The sequence below is a fragment of the Eschrichtius robustus genome, chromosome 13 (assembly GCF_028021215.1).
Source record: "Eschrichtius robustus isolate mEscRob2 chromosome 13, mEscRob2.pri, whole genome shotgun sequence".
NCBI classification, from domain to species: Eukaryota; Metazoa; Chordata; class Mammalia; order Artiodactyla; family Eschrichtiidae; genus Eschrichtius; species Eschrichtius robustus.
Window position 1 is genome coordinate 89,386,099 of NC_090836.1, and position 14,040 is coordinate 89,400,138.

Sequence of the window (14,040 nt, forward strand, 5' to 3'; positions counted from 1 at the left end):
ATGTCATGTAATTTTCCTTAGGCCAAGAGAAGTTTTCACTCCTGGAATCTAGAATCGGTAGTTCTCTAATTCTGTAAGAGGGACTTCAGCTCTGAGACCCATGGCTTAGAAGGCCCCACTTTGGCCCTCCTTTAGCTATGCTCCATTCCTCAGAATGAAGAGTGCATAGGGCCCAAGCAGTGTGCCCACTCGAAACCTGTGTCTCATCACCTTCTAGGCCACACTCCAGATACCTGGGATCATAAAGCTCCCTGACTAAATGGCCTAGAGCCCAATGGCCTCTTCCTGAAGCCAATCTTCCTGAAGGCAGACCATGCCACCACTGGTGCATGCCCAAGCCAAGGAGCGCTCAAGGGCTGGCTGTTTGTTGGGGTATAGATGAACGTGAGGTCTGAGGTATGTGTGAGGTCTTTCAAAGTGCAGGACACAGGGTCAAGGGTGGAGAAGGAAGGGGGCAAGCGTCAGACCAGGGGCTGGCTCTCTCCACATCACTATGTTCCAAAATAGAACCCAAGAAGTCCAAGAATTCTAAATTTGATCTTGGACTTCCAGATCATCAAAGGATATACTGTATTTGCCAAGGCAGAAAGAGATTTTTTAAAAAAAATTAATTAATTAATTTATTTATTTTTGGCTGCACTGGGTCTCTGTTGCTGCGTGCAGGCTTTCTCTCTAGTTGTGGCGAGCGGGGGCTACTCTTCGTTGCAGTGCACGGGCTTCTCATTGCAGTGGCTTCTCTTTGTTGCGGAGCACGGGCTCTAGGTGCACGGGCTTCAGTAGCTGTGGCATGGGGGCTCAGTAGTTGTGGCTCGCGGGCTCTAGAGCTCAGGCTCAGTAGATGTGGCGCACGGGCTTAGTTTCTCTGCGGCATGTGGGATCTTCCAGACCAGGGCTCGAACCCGTGTCCCCTGCATTGGCAGGTGGATTCCTAACCACTGCGCCACCAGGGAAAGAAAGTCTCTAGAAGTTTTTTTAAATTTGTAAGCTTGTTGTTTAATTTTAAACTACATAGACATACGGTTACATGGGCCTCTGTTTACTACATAGACATACAGTTACACAGGCTCAACTGTGAAAGTGAATCTGTACAGAACGCTTATAAATATTTGACATTATTACACTGACATCATTACACTGATTAGATACAATGTAACCTGGAATGGTCTTTTCCAAGATTTTGATATGGCTGACTCACTTTTATTATTCAGGCTCCAACTTACACACCACCTCTCAGAGAAGTCTTCCCTAACCACCTAATATAAAATAGCTCTCAGGAATCACCCTTCATCACTCAACTGTTCAAAGCCTCAGTTCCTCCTCTGTAAAACAGGAATAGTGTTTATCTCATAGGGTTGTTAAGAGACATCCTTGTAAAGCAGTTAGCACAGTGCTGGCACATTATGAGAGCTCACTAACACCCAATACTTCATCATTGCCTGGGCAGAGTATGGCTATATGACCTTTTATATGTAAGGAAAGGGCTTAGAAATTTCCATAGGGCATATGTAGCATTTTCTCTTAATTGAGCAAGCCAATAATAATGTTAATAAAACATTATTTAATGCATTTCCTTTCCAAGCATCTGCTTCACTCAAGAAACCTTAGGGAACTCACAGCTAGCTGCCTGGGGAAAAACGGGGAGAGGGGAAGAGGAGTGAAAGAGGGCTCCCATCAACACCATGGTTGTTCAGCTTCCACATCTTGGTTACCTTTAGATACACAAATGTTTCTTCCTAGTTCATAGATTCATTTGTTGTACCTTCTTTAAGGAAAGAAACAAACTTCATATACTAACAGCACTGCAATTAGTAACGATGGCTTAGTTAATTTTTGGCTAACGTTCAGTGGGCTGATGGCTCATTGAAGTGAACCTCACTAGCTACATGGTTTTAATCATAACTTGGTTCCACAATGGTGAACTCCCAAAGAATGTTATAGTGAGAAAACAATGTCCTTTTCGGCTACTAAAAAACCTCAGAACGCTGCTGGTAGCAGTATTTTCAAAAGTGTTTAACCTTTATAGATGACAATTCTGCAATATGTGGCTAAAGCCTTAAAAGTATACTTTTTTTTTTTCCTGAACAGTAATTACAATCCTAGAATTTGCCCAAAAGAAATAAGAAAAGAATGTAAAACTGTATGTATAAGAATATTCATTACAACATTGTTTATAACAGCAAAACATTAAAAAGAACCTATATATTCAATAACAGATGATGGATTAAACCACGGTAGAACTATACAACAGAAAAACACACAGCCAATAAAAATGAGATAGGTCTACATTTATTGATATGGAAAGATGATCATGATGTATCTACAAATGGATATCACAGATTATAAAAGAGAATATATATGATTCTAGTTCTTTTTTTAGAATATACAGTATGTATCTACATTATGATATACCTATGCATAGGTAGAGATATCCAAGTATAGAAGGATCCATATCAAAATATTAATAGTGATTATGTCTAGGTAAATAATTGGGGGTAGTTTTAAATTTTCTTCTTGATACCTTTTTCCCTTTCCTGCAGTTTGTATAATAAACATGTATTACTTTTACAATCACAAAAAGTTTAAATAACAATTTACCAACCATCGAACCATAAAGAATCTCAATATCTGACTTGCCCCATGTTTTAAGCACTGATGATAATTGCCAGAACGCCCTGGAATGAAAGGGGGCAAGAATGCTACTTCTTCTCAGGATAAAGGAAGGCCTATAATCCCCAGATTAGACAACCCAGGGAGATTTCAGGGCATGATTAACAGGCATAACTCCTTAGCATAGCCCTGAGGTTCAGAAATGTATCAGTAGACAGAGGAGAAAATTATTTTCCTGGTGCAAGTTCTCCTCAATAGAGAGAAACAGTATATGTTTATGTATAGATAAAACAGTATATGTTTATGTATAGGAAAAAACTTACTGCAGTGGATAATCTGGATGCCAATGTCATTTCCAAGTTCCCTTTGAGACCAAGAAGTGCAGGAACTAAAATGAAAACTTCTGTTACTTTTTTGAACACCTCCCAGTGCTGTAAGAAAAAAAAAAAATAGAATTTTCTGATACCCTTTAAAAAACACTTTAGAATAAAGATTTCTAAAAATCTCAGCCTTTTTTCCGATGTTGCATCTACATTTTGAATAACTACACAGGTCGTTTCATCAGTGAACATTTAGCTTAAGCCATTCTCCAGAGTTCTAAAACCTTGAGTTACTTTAGAAATTCAGATAGAGTTGGAAGTAATAGCTGATACACTCACTATATCTCATAGTACATCTAGCTTGTTACACAACTCTGTTACTCTTAAAGTCTACTGTATCTCTTTATGATGGCAAGAGTCAGTGTAAGTAGTGGTTAAAAACACAGATTCAAGAACCAGATAACCTGTATTTGAATCTTGGTTCCAACACTAATTACAACCAACCCACAGGAAAGTTACAGTAATGTTATTAGCTCGTTTCACAAATGAAGAAATAAGCATTCAGAGAAGTTAAAATGATTTTCCCAAGATGAAAAAATGGGACCTAGAATTGACCCCAGGAGTTCTGAGTCATCCCATGTTCTGCTCCCCATTTTAGGGTGTGAGGCAAGAGGCTGCAGAGCATAGGATCATAAAAGAGCACTAAACTGGAAATAAGAAAATTTCTTATTTTAGGCACGGATCTGTCATAACCTGGCTGTGTGATCCTGGATGAGTTACGTACCATTCTGCTCTCAGTTTCTTCATCCATGAAATGAAGATACTACCTGCCCTGTCTAGCCTATGAGGAAATACTATAATAGTGAAAACAACAGATATTAAAGTACTTTATAAACTGAAAAGACCATACAAATGATTGAATAACACAAAATGCTATTTGACAAGTGTTATTAAGAGGTGATTGTCCCAAAGGAGACTTTAGGGACTAAGCATATTAATTTATGCCAAAAAAAATATCAAGAATACAGTCTTGTCACTAACACCAAGACAGGTGAGAAAAGTAAGACAAATCCATCGGATAAATGAAAGAAAATTTCAATTTGTCCCCAAAGTTTCCCTAGAGGCTGTTTCAAATAGGTGCAGAACTAGGGCCTAAAGAAGCTTTAGGAAATATTTATCAGACCAGTCTTTGGTAAAAACCTGGTTTAACAGTTCTACAAGGGAATCCCTCCAGGGTTCAAGTCAATTAAGGATGGGCCTAAAAACAGCACTCGGGGTCCAGTAGCCTCTCAGATTCCTTAACATATCAAAAAACTAGCAAACAATTTTGTCCATGTTTTATGATAGGGAAGAATTCTGCTGTGCTAGTGGGATATGCATCCTTCAGAGATGACGGTGATGATGACGATGATGAATAACAACAGATAATAAAAATAATAAATATTAACAACAGTCAACATTCACTGATTGCTTGTTGGTGCCAGGCACTGTTCTAGGCTTAATCATTTAATCTTCACAACAAACTTACGAGATAGGTATTGTTTTTATCACATTAGACATAATTTGGGATTACCTAGGTCACAATATTAAGACACCTACCTACACAATTTTAGAAACACCAGAATATCCAAATTTCTCTATCAGTCACTGCCATCCCACTTTGGATCTGTTGGGATCCATTCCTTTGGGTTACTACCACCCTTTCCAAGTTCAATTCAAATCAAATGCTCCTGTGAGAATTACTATGAAAACACTTACACCTTAGCATTGATATAACAATAAAAACTATCACGTATTGATTTCCAACCTCATGCCCAATAAATTCTGCATTCTTCTCTCTACACCTGCAGAGATGAGCTTTCAGAAGTTCTCAAACTTTCTCAGCTTACAGCACCAGTAGTGTCTCAGAAATGTTTTCATGACATCCCTAGGCCAAAAGAAATATCTAACAGTCCTACTAAGTAGCTAGGTCCAAACAATTTAATAAGTATTTATTTCCTAACAATTTGGTAGCCATCTGAAGAAATAACACAAATAAATTGAAAGAATAAATCATATTTTTAAGTCATGTAACCACAGTACTTACTAACAGGATGTGTGTATCTCTTGGGCACTGCACAGCATCTCAAACCTCGGAATTTGGAAACTACCGCCTTCATTTCTTGTTCTGTATTGATTTTTGTGTGACACTTGCTTTTTTTCCCAGCACCGCTGAAAATGTAGCTTTGCAGAGGTATGTCAGATGGAGTGTGATCTAATGCTGATATGTTGTACCACCTCGAGTCAGTGGTCTGTAGAGTGTCCAAGAGATGTCACTGTGTTTCCCTCAAAAATTTAACATATCCCACAGCAACCCTGGGGTGTCCAGACACACAGTTTGGGAAATACGAGAACAGTGAGAAACAGTACAGCACGTTAGTCAAAGAAAAGGGCTCTGGAATCAGATTATCTGAGTTGCAATTCTGATACTACTACTTTTACTCTATGACTTGAGCAAAACTATGCTTTACTTTGTTCATCTAAAATAAGGTCATAAGTGTACCTACCTCATATGGTTGTGCTCAGGACCATGCCTGTACATAGTAATAAATAACAATATTGAGGGTTTATTAGCTATAACACCAAGCTATATTATCAGTTAATTTTCCTGTCAGGAAGAGGTAATGCCAAAAAAAAAAAAAAAAAAGTTCAGAAAGGGGATGTTGAGGCAGCCAGTGCCCCAAATAAATTTCACCTACTTATAAATTTTGCCACGATACAGACATGTCCTCTGAGGCTATGTAGATTATTGTGCACTGCTTAACTTCTCCACAAGAATCCTCCCTACAGGAAATCAACTTCTAATCTTACTTAACATTTTAGATGTCTGTCAATACCCAGAATCTTAGGTAAGCACCCATACCTCAAACATAATGTCAGATTGCTTACATGTGTCCTATACTCGAAACCTAAAAACCTATTAATGCCCAAAAGGACAAACAAAAACGAAACTTAAAAAAAAAAAAAGAAAAATAAATAAAATTAAATTTAAAAAAAAAGAATAAACAAGTTGAGGAATACATCCATAGAGTCCTAACTTAAAAATAAACAGAAAAAGTTTAAAAATAACTAATTGGTAAAAGAAGCTTATGCAATTTTTAAAAAACTTATATACCCCAGAGCTGGAGAAGATTTGTTTCTCATTTTAACTTAGTTTTAAAAAATTAAACCCATTCACTTTTAGACATATGACCCAGTGACCAACCTCACTCATAATTTAAAAAATGCAAATTAAAAGGTGATCAATTTTCTTCTGTGAGATTGGTAAAGTTCAAAAAGTTGGATAATACTCCGTCGGTAAGAGTATAAGGAAATAAGCACTCCATTACACTATTGGTGAGAACGTAAAGGTTTAACTTCTTTGGGGGAATTCAGCAATATCTATCAAATGTAAAATGCACATAATTTTCAACTCAAAACTCTACTTCAAGGAATTTATCCTACAAATAAAGTTGAACGTGAGTTCAAGCACATACATATAATGAGTCAACTTCATCACTGTTCATAATCACAAAAGATTTGAGGTACTTTAAATCTCCTTCATTAGGTCACTTGGTAGAAAAACAATGATACATCTTTGCAATAGAGCATAACAATAGAGCTCTCCAGAGAAGAATTTGGTAAATCCGTGTGTATCTATAAGGAAGCTCCAAGATAAATTAAGAAGAGCAGGGGGCTTCCCTGGTGGCGCAGTGGTTGAGAATCTGCCTGCTAATGCAGGGGACATGGGTTCGAGCCCTGGTCTGGGAAGATCCCACATGCCGCGGAGCAACTAGGCCCGTGAGCCACAACTACTGAGCCTGCGCGTCTGGAGCCTGTGCTCTGCAACAAGAGAGGCCACGATAGTGAGAGGCCCGCGCACCACGATGAAGAGTGGCCCCCGCTTGCCGCAACTAGAGAAAGCCCTAGCACAGAAACGAAGACCCAACATAGCTATCAATCGATCAATAAATCTTTAAAAAAAAAAAGAAGAGCAGCATTATAGGATTTTTTTTGCTTGTGTTTTTAGTGAATATACACACACACATATTAGCATATATATATATGAATGTACATGCATTTAATGTCAGTGGAAGGAGACAGAAAAAAATAATACCAGTAAATTCTAAAGAAGGGACTAGGGGAAGGGCACATAGAAAAGGAGACTTCTGGGAGCTTCAAGATGGTGGAAGAGTAAGACACAGAGATCACCTTCCTCTCCAAAAATACATCAGAAATACATCTACACGTGGAACTGCTCCTATAGAACACCCACTGAACACTGGCAGAAGACCTCAGACCTCCCAAAAGGCAAGAAACTACCCACGTACCTGGGTAGGGCAAAAGAAAAAAGAAAAAACAGAGACAAAAGAATAGAGACGGGGGGCTTCCCTGGTGGCTCAGTGGTTGAGAATCTGCCTGCCAATTCAGGGGACACAGGTTCAAGCCCTGGTCTGGGAAGATCCCACATGCCGCGGAGCAACTGGGCCCGTGAGCCACAACTACTGAGCCTGCGCGTCTGGAGCCTGTGCTCCGCAACAAGAGAGGCCGCGACAGTGAGAGGCCCGCGCACCGCGATGAAGAGTGGCCCCCACTTGCCACAGCTAGAGAAAGCCCTCGCACAGAAACGAAGACCCAACACAGCCATCAATAAATAAATAAATAAATAAAAATTAAAAAGCAAAACTGATGGAGCTAGAATATTATGTTAGAAAATATACTTAAAAAAAAAAAAAAAAAGAATAGGGACGGGACCTGCACCAGTGGGAGGGAGCCGTGAAGGAGGAAAGGCTTCCACACACTAGGAAGCCCCTTCGCGGGCAGAGACCGCAGGTGGCAGAGGGGGGAAGCTTTGGAGCCACGGAGGAGAGTGCAGCAACAGGGGTGTGGAGGGCAAAGCGGAGAGATTCCCGTACAGAGGAGCGGTGCCCACCAGCACTCACCAGCCCGAGAGGCTTGTCTGCTCACCCGCCGGGGCAGGTGGGGGCTGGGAGCTGAGGCTCGGGCTTCGGAGGTTGGATCCCACGGAGAGGACTGGGGTTGGCGGAGTGAACACAGCCTGAAGGGGCTAGTGCGCCACAGCTAGACAGGAGGGAGTCCGGGAAAAAGTCTGGACCTGCCGAAGAGACAAGAGACTTTTTCTTCCCTCTTTGTTTCCTGGTGCGCGAGGAGAGGGGATTAAGAGCGCCGCATAAAGGAGCTCCAGGGATGGGCGCGAGCCGTGGCTATCAGCGTGGACCCCAGAGATGGGCCTGGGATGCTAAGGCTGGTGCTGCTGCCACCAAAAAGCCTGTATGCAAGCACAGGTCACTATCCACACCTCCCCTCCCGGGAGCCTGTGCAGCCCGCCACTGCCAGGGTCCCGTGATCCAGGGACAACTTTCCCGGGAGAATGCACGGCGCGCCTCAGGCTGATGCAATGTCCCACTGGCCTCTGCCGCCGCAGGCTCGCCCCACATCCTTACCCCTCCCTCCCCCCGCCCTGAGTGAGCCAGAGCCCCTGAAGCAGCTGCTACCTGAACCCCGTCCTGTCGGAGCGAAGAACAGACGCCCTCAGGCGACCTACACGCAGAGGCGGGTCCAAATCCAAAGCTGAACCCCGGGAGCTGTGCGAACAAAGAAGAGAAAGGGAAATCTCTCCCAGCAGCCTCAGAAGCAGCGGATTAAAGCTCCACAATCAACTTGATGTACCCTGCATCTGTGGAATACCTGAATAGACAACGAATCATCCCAAATTGAGGAGGTGGACTTTGGGAGCAAGATATATTATTTTTTCCCCTTTTCCTCTTTTTGTGAGTGTGTATGTGTATGCTTCTGTGTGAGATTCTTTCTGTATAGCTTTGCTTTTACCATTTGTCCTAGGGTTCTGTCCGTCCGTTTTGTTTTTTTACTTTTTAAAACTCTTTTCTTAAAAATTATTTTTTATTTTTTATTTTAATAACTTTATTTTACTTTATCTTATTTTATTTTATTTTGTCTTCTTTCTTTCTATTTTTTCTCCCTTTTATTCTGAGCCATGTGGATGAAAGGCTCTTGGTGCTCCAGCCAGGCATCAGGGCTGTGCCTCTGAGGTGGGAGAGCCAACTTTAGGACACTGGTCCAAAAGAGACCTCCCAGCTCCATGTAATATCAAACGGCGAAAATCTCCCAGAGATCTCCATCTCAATGCCAAGATGCAGCTTCACTCAATGACCAGCAAGCTACAGTGCTGGACACCCTTTGCCAAACAACTAGCAAGACAGGAACACAACCCCATCCATTATCAGAGAGGCTGCCTAAAATCATAATAAGGCCACAGATACCCCAAAACACACCACCAGACATGGACCTGCCCACCAGAAAGACAAGATCCAGCCTCATCCACCAGAACACAGGCACTAGTCCCCTCCACCAGGAAGCCTACACAACCCACTGAACCAACCTTAGCCACTGGGGACAGACACCAAAAACAACGGGAACTAAGAACCTGCAGCCTACAAAAAGGAGACCCCAAACACAGTAAGTTAAACAAAATGAGAAGACAGAAAAGAACACAGCAGATGAAGGAGCAAGGTAAAAACCCACCAGACCTAACAAATGAAGAGGAAATAGGCAGTCTACCTGAAAAAGAATTCAGAATAATGATAGTAAAGATGATCCAAAATCTCGGAAATAGAATAGAGAAAATACAAGAAACGTTTAACAAGGACCTAGAAGAATTAAAGAGCAAACAAACAATGATGAACAACGCAATAAATGAAATTAAAAATTCTCTAGAAGGAATCAATAGCAGAATAACTGAGGCAGAAGAACGGATAAGTGACCTGGAAGATAAAATAGTGGAAATAACTACTGCAGAGCAGAATAAAGAAAAAAGAATGAAGAGAATTGAGGACAGTCTCAGAGACCTCTGGGACAACATTAAATGCACCAACATTCGAATTATAGGGGTCCCAGAAGAAGAAGAGAAAAAGAAAGGGACTGAGAAAATATTTGAAGAGATTATAGTTGAAAACTTCCCTAATATGAGAAAGGAAATAGTTAATCAAGTCCAGTAAGCACAGAGAGTCCCATACAGGACAAATCCAAGGAGAAACATGCCAAGACGCATATTAATCAAACTATCAAAAATTAAATACAAAGAAAAAATATTAAAAGCAGCAAGGGAAAAACAACAAATAACACACAAGGGAATCCCCATAAGGTTAACAGCTGATCTTTCAGCAGAAACTCTGCAAGCCAGAAGGGAGTGGCAGGACATATTTAAAGTGATGAAGGAGAAAAACCTACAACCAAGATTACTCTACCCAGCAAGGATCTCATTCAGATTTGATGGAGAAATTAAAACCTTTACAGACAAGCAAAAGCTAAGAGAATTCAGCACCACCAAACCAGCTTTACAACAAATGATAAAGGAACTTCTCTAGGCAGGAAACACAAGAGAAGGAAAAGACCTACAATAACAAACCCAAAACAGTTAAGAAAATGGGAATAGGAACATACATATTGATAATTACCTTAAATGTAAATGGATTAAATGCTCCAATCAAAAGACATAGACTGGCTGAATGGATACAAAAACAAGACCCGTATATATGCTGTCTACAAGAGACCCACTGCAGACCTAGGGACACATACAGACTGAAAGTGAGGGGATGGAAAAAGATATTCCATGCAAATGGAAGTCAAAAGAAAGCTGGAGTAGCAATTCTCATATCAGACAAAATAGACTTTAAAATAAAGACTATTACAAGAGACAAAGAAGGACACTACATAATGATCAAGGGATCGATCCAAGAAGAAGATAGAACAATTGTAAATATTTATGCACCCAACATAGGAGCACCTCAATACAGAAGGCAAATACTAACATCCACAAAAGGGGAAATCGACAGTAACACAATCATAGTAGGGGACTTTAACACCCCACTTTCACCAATGGACAGATCATCCAAAATGAAAATAAATAAGGAAACACAAGCTTTAAATGATACATTAAACAAGATGGACTTAATTGATATTTATAGGACATTCCATCCAAAAACAACAGAATACACATTCTTCTCTAGTGCTCATGGAACATTCTCCAGGATAGATCATATCTTGGGTCAAAAATCAAGCCTTGGTCAATTTAAGAAAATTGAAATCGTATCAAGTATCTTTTCCGACCACAACGCTATGAGACTAGATATCAATTACAGGAAAAAAATCTGTAAAAAATACAAGCACATGGAGGCTAAACAATACACTACTTAATAACCAAGAGATCACTGAAGAAATCAAAGAGGAAATCAAAAAATACCTAGAAACAAATGACAATGAAAACACGACGATCCAAAACCTATGGGATGCAGCAAAAGCAGTTCTAAGAGGGAAGTTTACAGCAATACAATCCTACCTTAAGAAACAAGAAACATCTCAAATAAACAACCTAAACTTACACCTAAAGCAATTAGAGAAAGAAGAACAAAAAACCCCCAAAGTTAGCAGAAGGAAAGAAATCATAAAGATCAGATCAGAAATAAAGGAAAAAGAAATGAAGGAAACGATGGCAAAGATCAATAAAACTTAAAAGCTGGTTCTTTGAAAAGATAAACAAAATTGATAAACTATTAGTCAGACTCATCAAGAAAAAAAGGGAAAAAAAAAAAAGAAAAAGAAAAAAAGGGAGAAGACTCAAATCAATAGAATTAGAAATGAAAGAGGAGAAGTAACAACTGACACTGCAGAAATACAGAGGATCATGAGAAGATACAAGCAACTCTATGCCAATAAAATAGACAACCTGGAAGAAATGGACAAATTCTTAGAAATGCACAACCTTCCAAGACTGAACCAGGAAGAAATAGAAAATATAAACAGACCAATCACAAGCACTGAAATTGAAACTGTGATTAAAAATCTTCCCACAAACAAAAGCCCAGGACCAGATGGCTTCACAGGTGAATTCTATCAAACATTTAGAGACGAGCTAACACCTATCCTTCTCAAACTCTTCCAAAATATTGCAGAGGGAGGAACACTCCCAAACTCATTCTATGAGGCCACCATCACCCTGACACCAAGACCAGACAAAGATGTCACAAAGAACGAAAACTACAGGCCAATATCACTGATGAACATAGATGCAAAAATCCTCAACAAGATACTAGCAAACAGAATCCAGCAGCACATTAAAAGGATCATACACCATGATCAAGTGGGGTTTATTCCAGGAATGCAAGGATTCTTCAATATACGCAAATCAATCAACGTGATACGCCATATTAATAAATTGAAGGAGAAAAACCATATGATCATCTCAATAGATGCAGAGAAAGCTTTTGACAAAATTCAACACCCATTTATGATAAAAACCCTCCAGAAAATAGGCATAGAGGGAACTTTCCTCAACATAATAAAGGCCATATATGACAAACCAACAGCCAACATCGTCCTCAATGGTGAAAAACTGAAACCATTTCCACTAAAATCAGGACAAGACAAGGTTGCCCACTCTCACCACTATTATTCAACACAGTTTTGGAAGTTTTAGCCACAGCAATCAGAGTAGAAAAAGAAATAAAAGGAATCCAAATCGGAAAAGAAGTAAAGCTGTCACTGTTTGCAGATGACATGACACTATACATGAGAATCCTAAAGATGCTACTAGAAAACTACTAGAGCTAATCAATGAATCTGGTAAAGTAGCAGGATAAAAAATTAATGCACAGAAATCTCTTGCATTCCTATACACTAATGATGACAAATCTGAAAGTGAAATTAAGAAAACACTCCCATTTACCACTGCAACAGAAAGAATAAAATATCTATGAGTAAACCTACCTAAGGAGACAAAAGACCTGTATGCAGAAAATTATAAGACACTGATGAAAGAAATTAAAGATGATACAAATAGATGGAGAGATATACCATGTTCTTGGATTGGAAGAATCAACATTGTGAAAATGACTATGCTACCCAAAGCAATCTACAGATTCAATGCAATCCCTATCAAACTACCACTGGCATTTTTCACAGAACTAGAACAAAAAATTTCACAATTTGTATGGAAATGCAAAAGACCCCGAATAGCCAAAGCAATCTTGAGAAAGAAAAACGGAGCTGGAGGAATCAGGCTCCCTGACTTCAGACTATACTACAAAGCTACAGTAATCAAGACAGTATGGTACTGGCACAAAAACAGAAATATAGATCAATGGAACAGGATAGAAAGCCCAGAGATAAACCCATGCACATATGGTCACCTTATCTTTGATAAAGGAGGCAAGCATATACAGTGGAGAAAAGACAGTCTCTTCAATAAGTGGTGCTGGGAAAACTGGACAGGTACATGTAAAAGTATGAAATTAGAACACTCCCTGACACCATACACAAAAATAAACTCAAAATGAATTAAAGACCTAAATGTAAGGCCAGACACTATAAAACTCTTAGAGGAAAACATAGGCAGAACACTCTATGACATAAATCACAGCAAGATCCTTTTTGACCCACCTCCCAGAGAAATGGAAATAAAAACAAAAATAAACAAATGGGACCTAATGAAACTTAAAAGCTTTTGCACAGCAAAGGAAACCATAAACAAGACCAAAAGACAACCCTGAGAATGGGAGAAAATATTTGCAAATGAATCAACTGACAAAGGATTAATCTCCAAAATTTACAAGCAGCTCATGCAGCTCAATATCAAAAAAACAAACAACCCAATCCAAAAATGGGCAGAAGACCTAAACAGACATTTCTTCAAAGAAGATATACAGATTGCCAACAAACACATGAAAGGATGCTCAACATCACTAACCATTAGAGAAATGCAAATCAAAACTACAATGAGATATCATCTCACACCGGTCAGAATGGCCATCATCACAAAATCAACAAACAATAAATGCTGGAGAGGGTGTGGAGAAAAGGGAATCCTCTTGCACTGCTGGTGGGAATGTAAATTGATACAGCCACTATGGAGAACAGTATGGAGGTTCCTTAAAAAACTAAAAATAGAACTACCATACGACACAGCAATCCCGTTACTGGGCATATACCCAGAGAAAACCATAATTCAAAAAGAGTCATGTAGGGCTTCCCTGGTGGCACAGTGGTTGAGAATCTGCCT

The 14,040-nt window shown here is 39.7% G+C and overlaps 1 protein-coding gene across 4 annotated transcripts in view; it reads right to left on the minus strand.

The window, feature by feature from the left end:
• The window catches only part of SLC41A2 (solute carrier family 41 member 2), a 130,799-nt gene that overhangs the window by 85,254 nt on the left and 31,505 nt on the right, over nt 1-14,040 (minus strand). For all 4 annotated transcript variants that reach the window (XM_068561228.1, XM_068561229.1, XM_068561230.1 and 1 more), the window contains exon 3: nt 2,931-3,038. In XM_068561228.1, the coding sequence (XP_068417329.1) occupies nt 2,931-3,038 (108 nt within the window). The remainder of the gene's footprint in view (nt 1-2,930; nt 3,039-14,040) is intronic.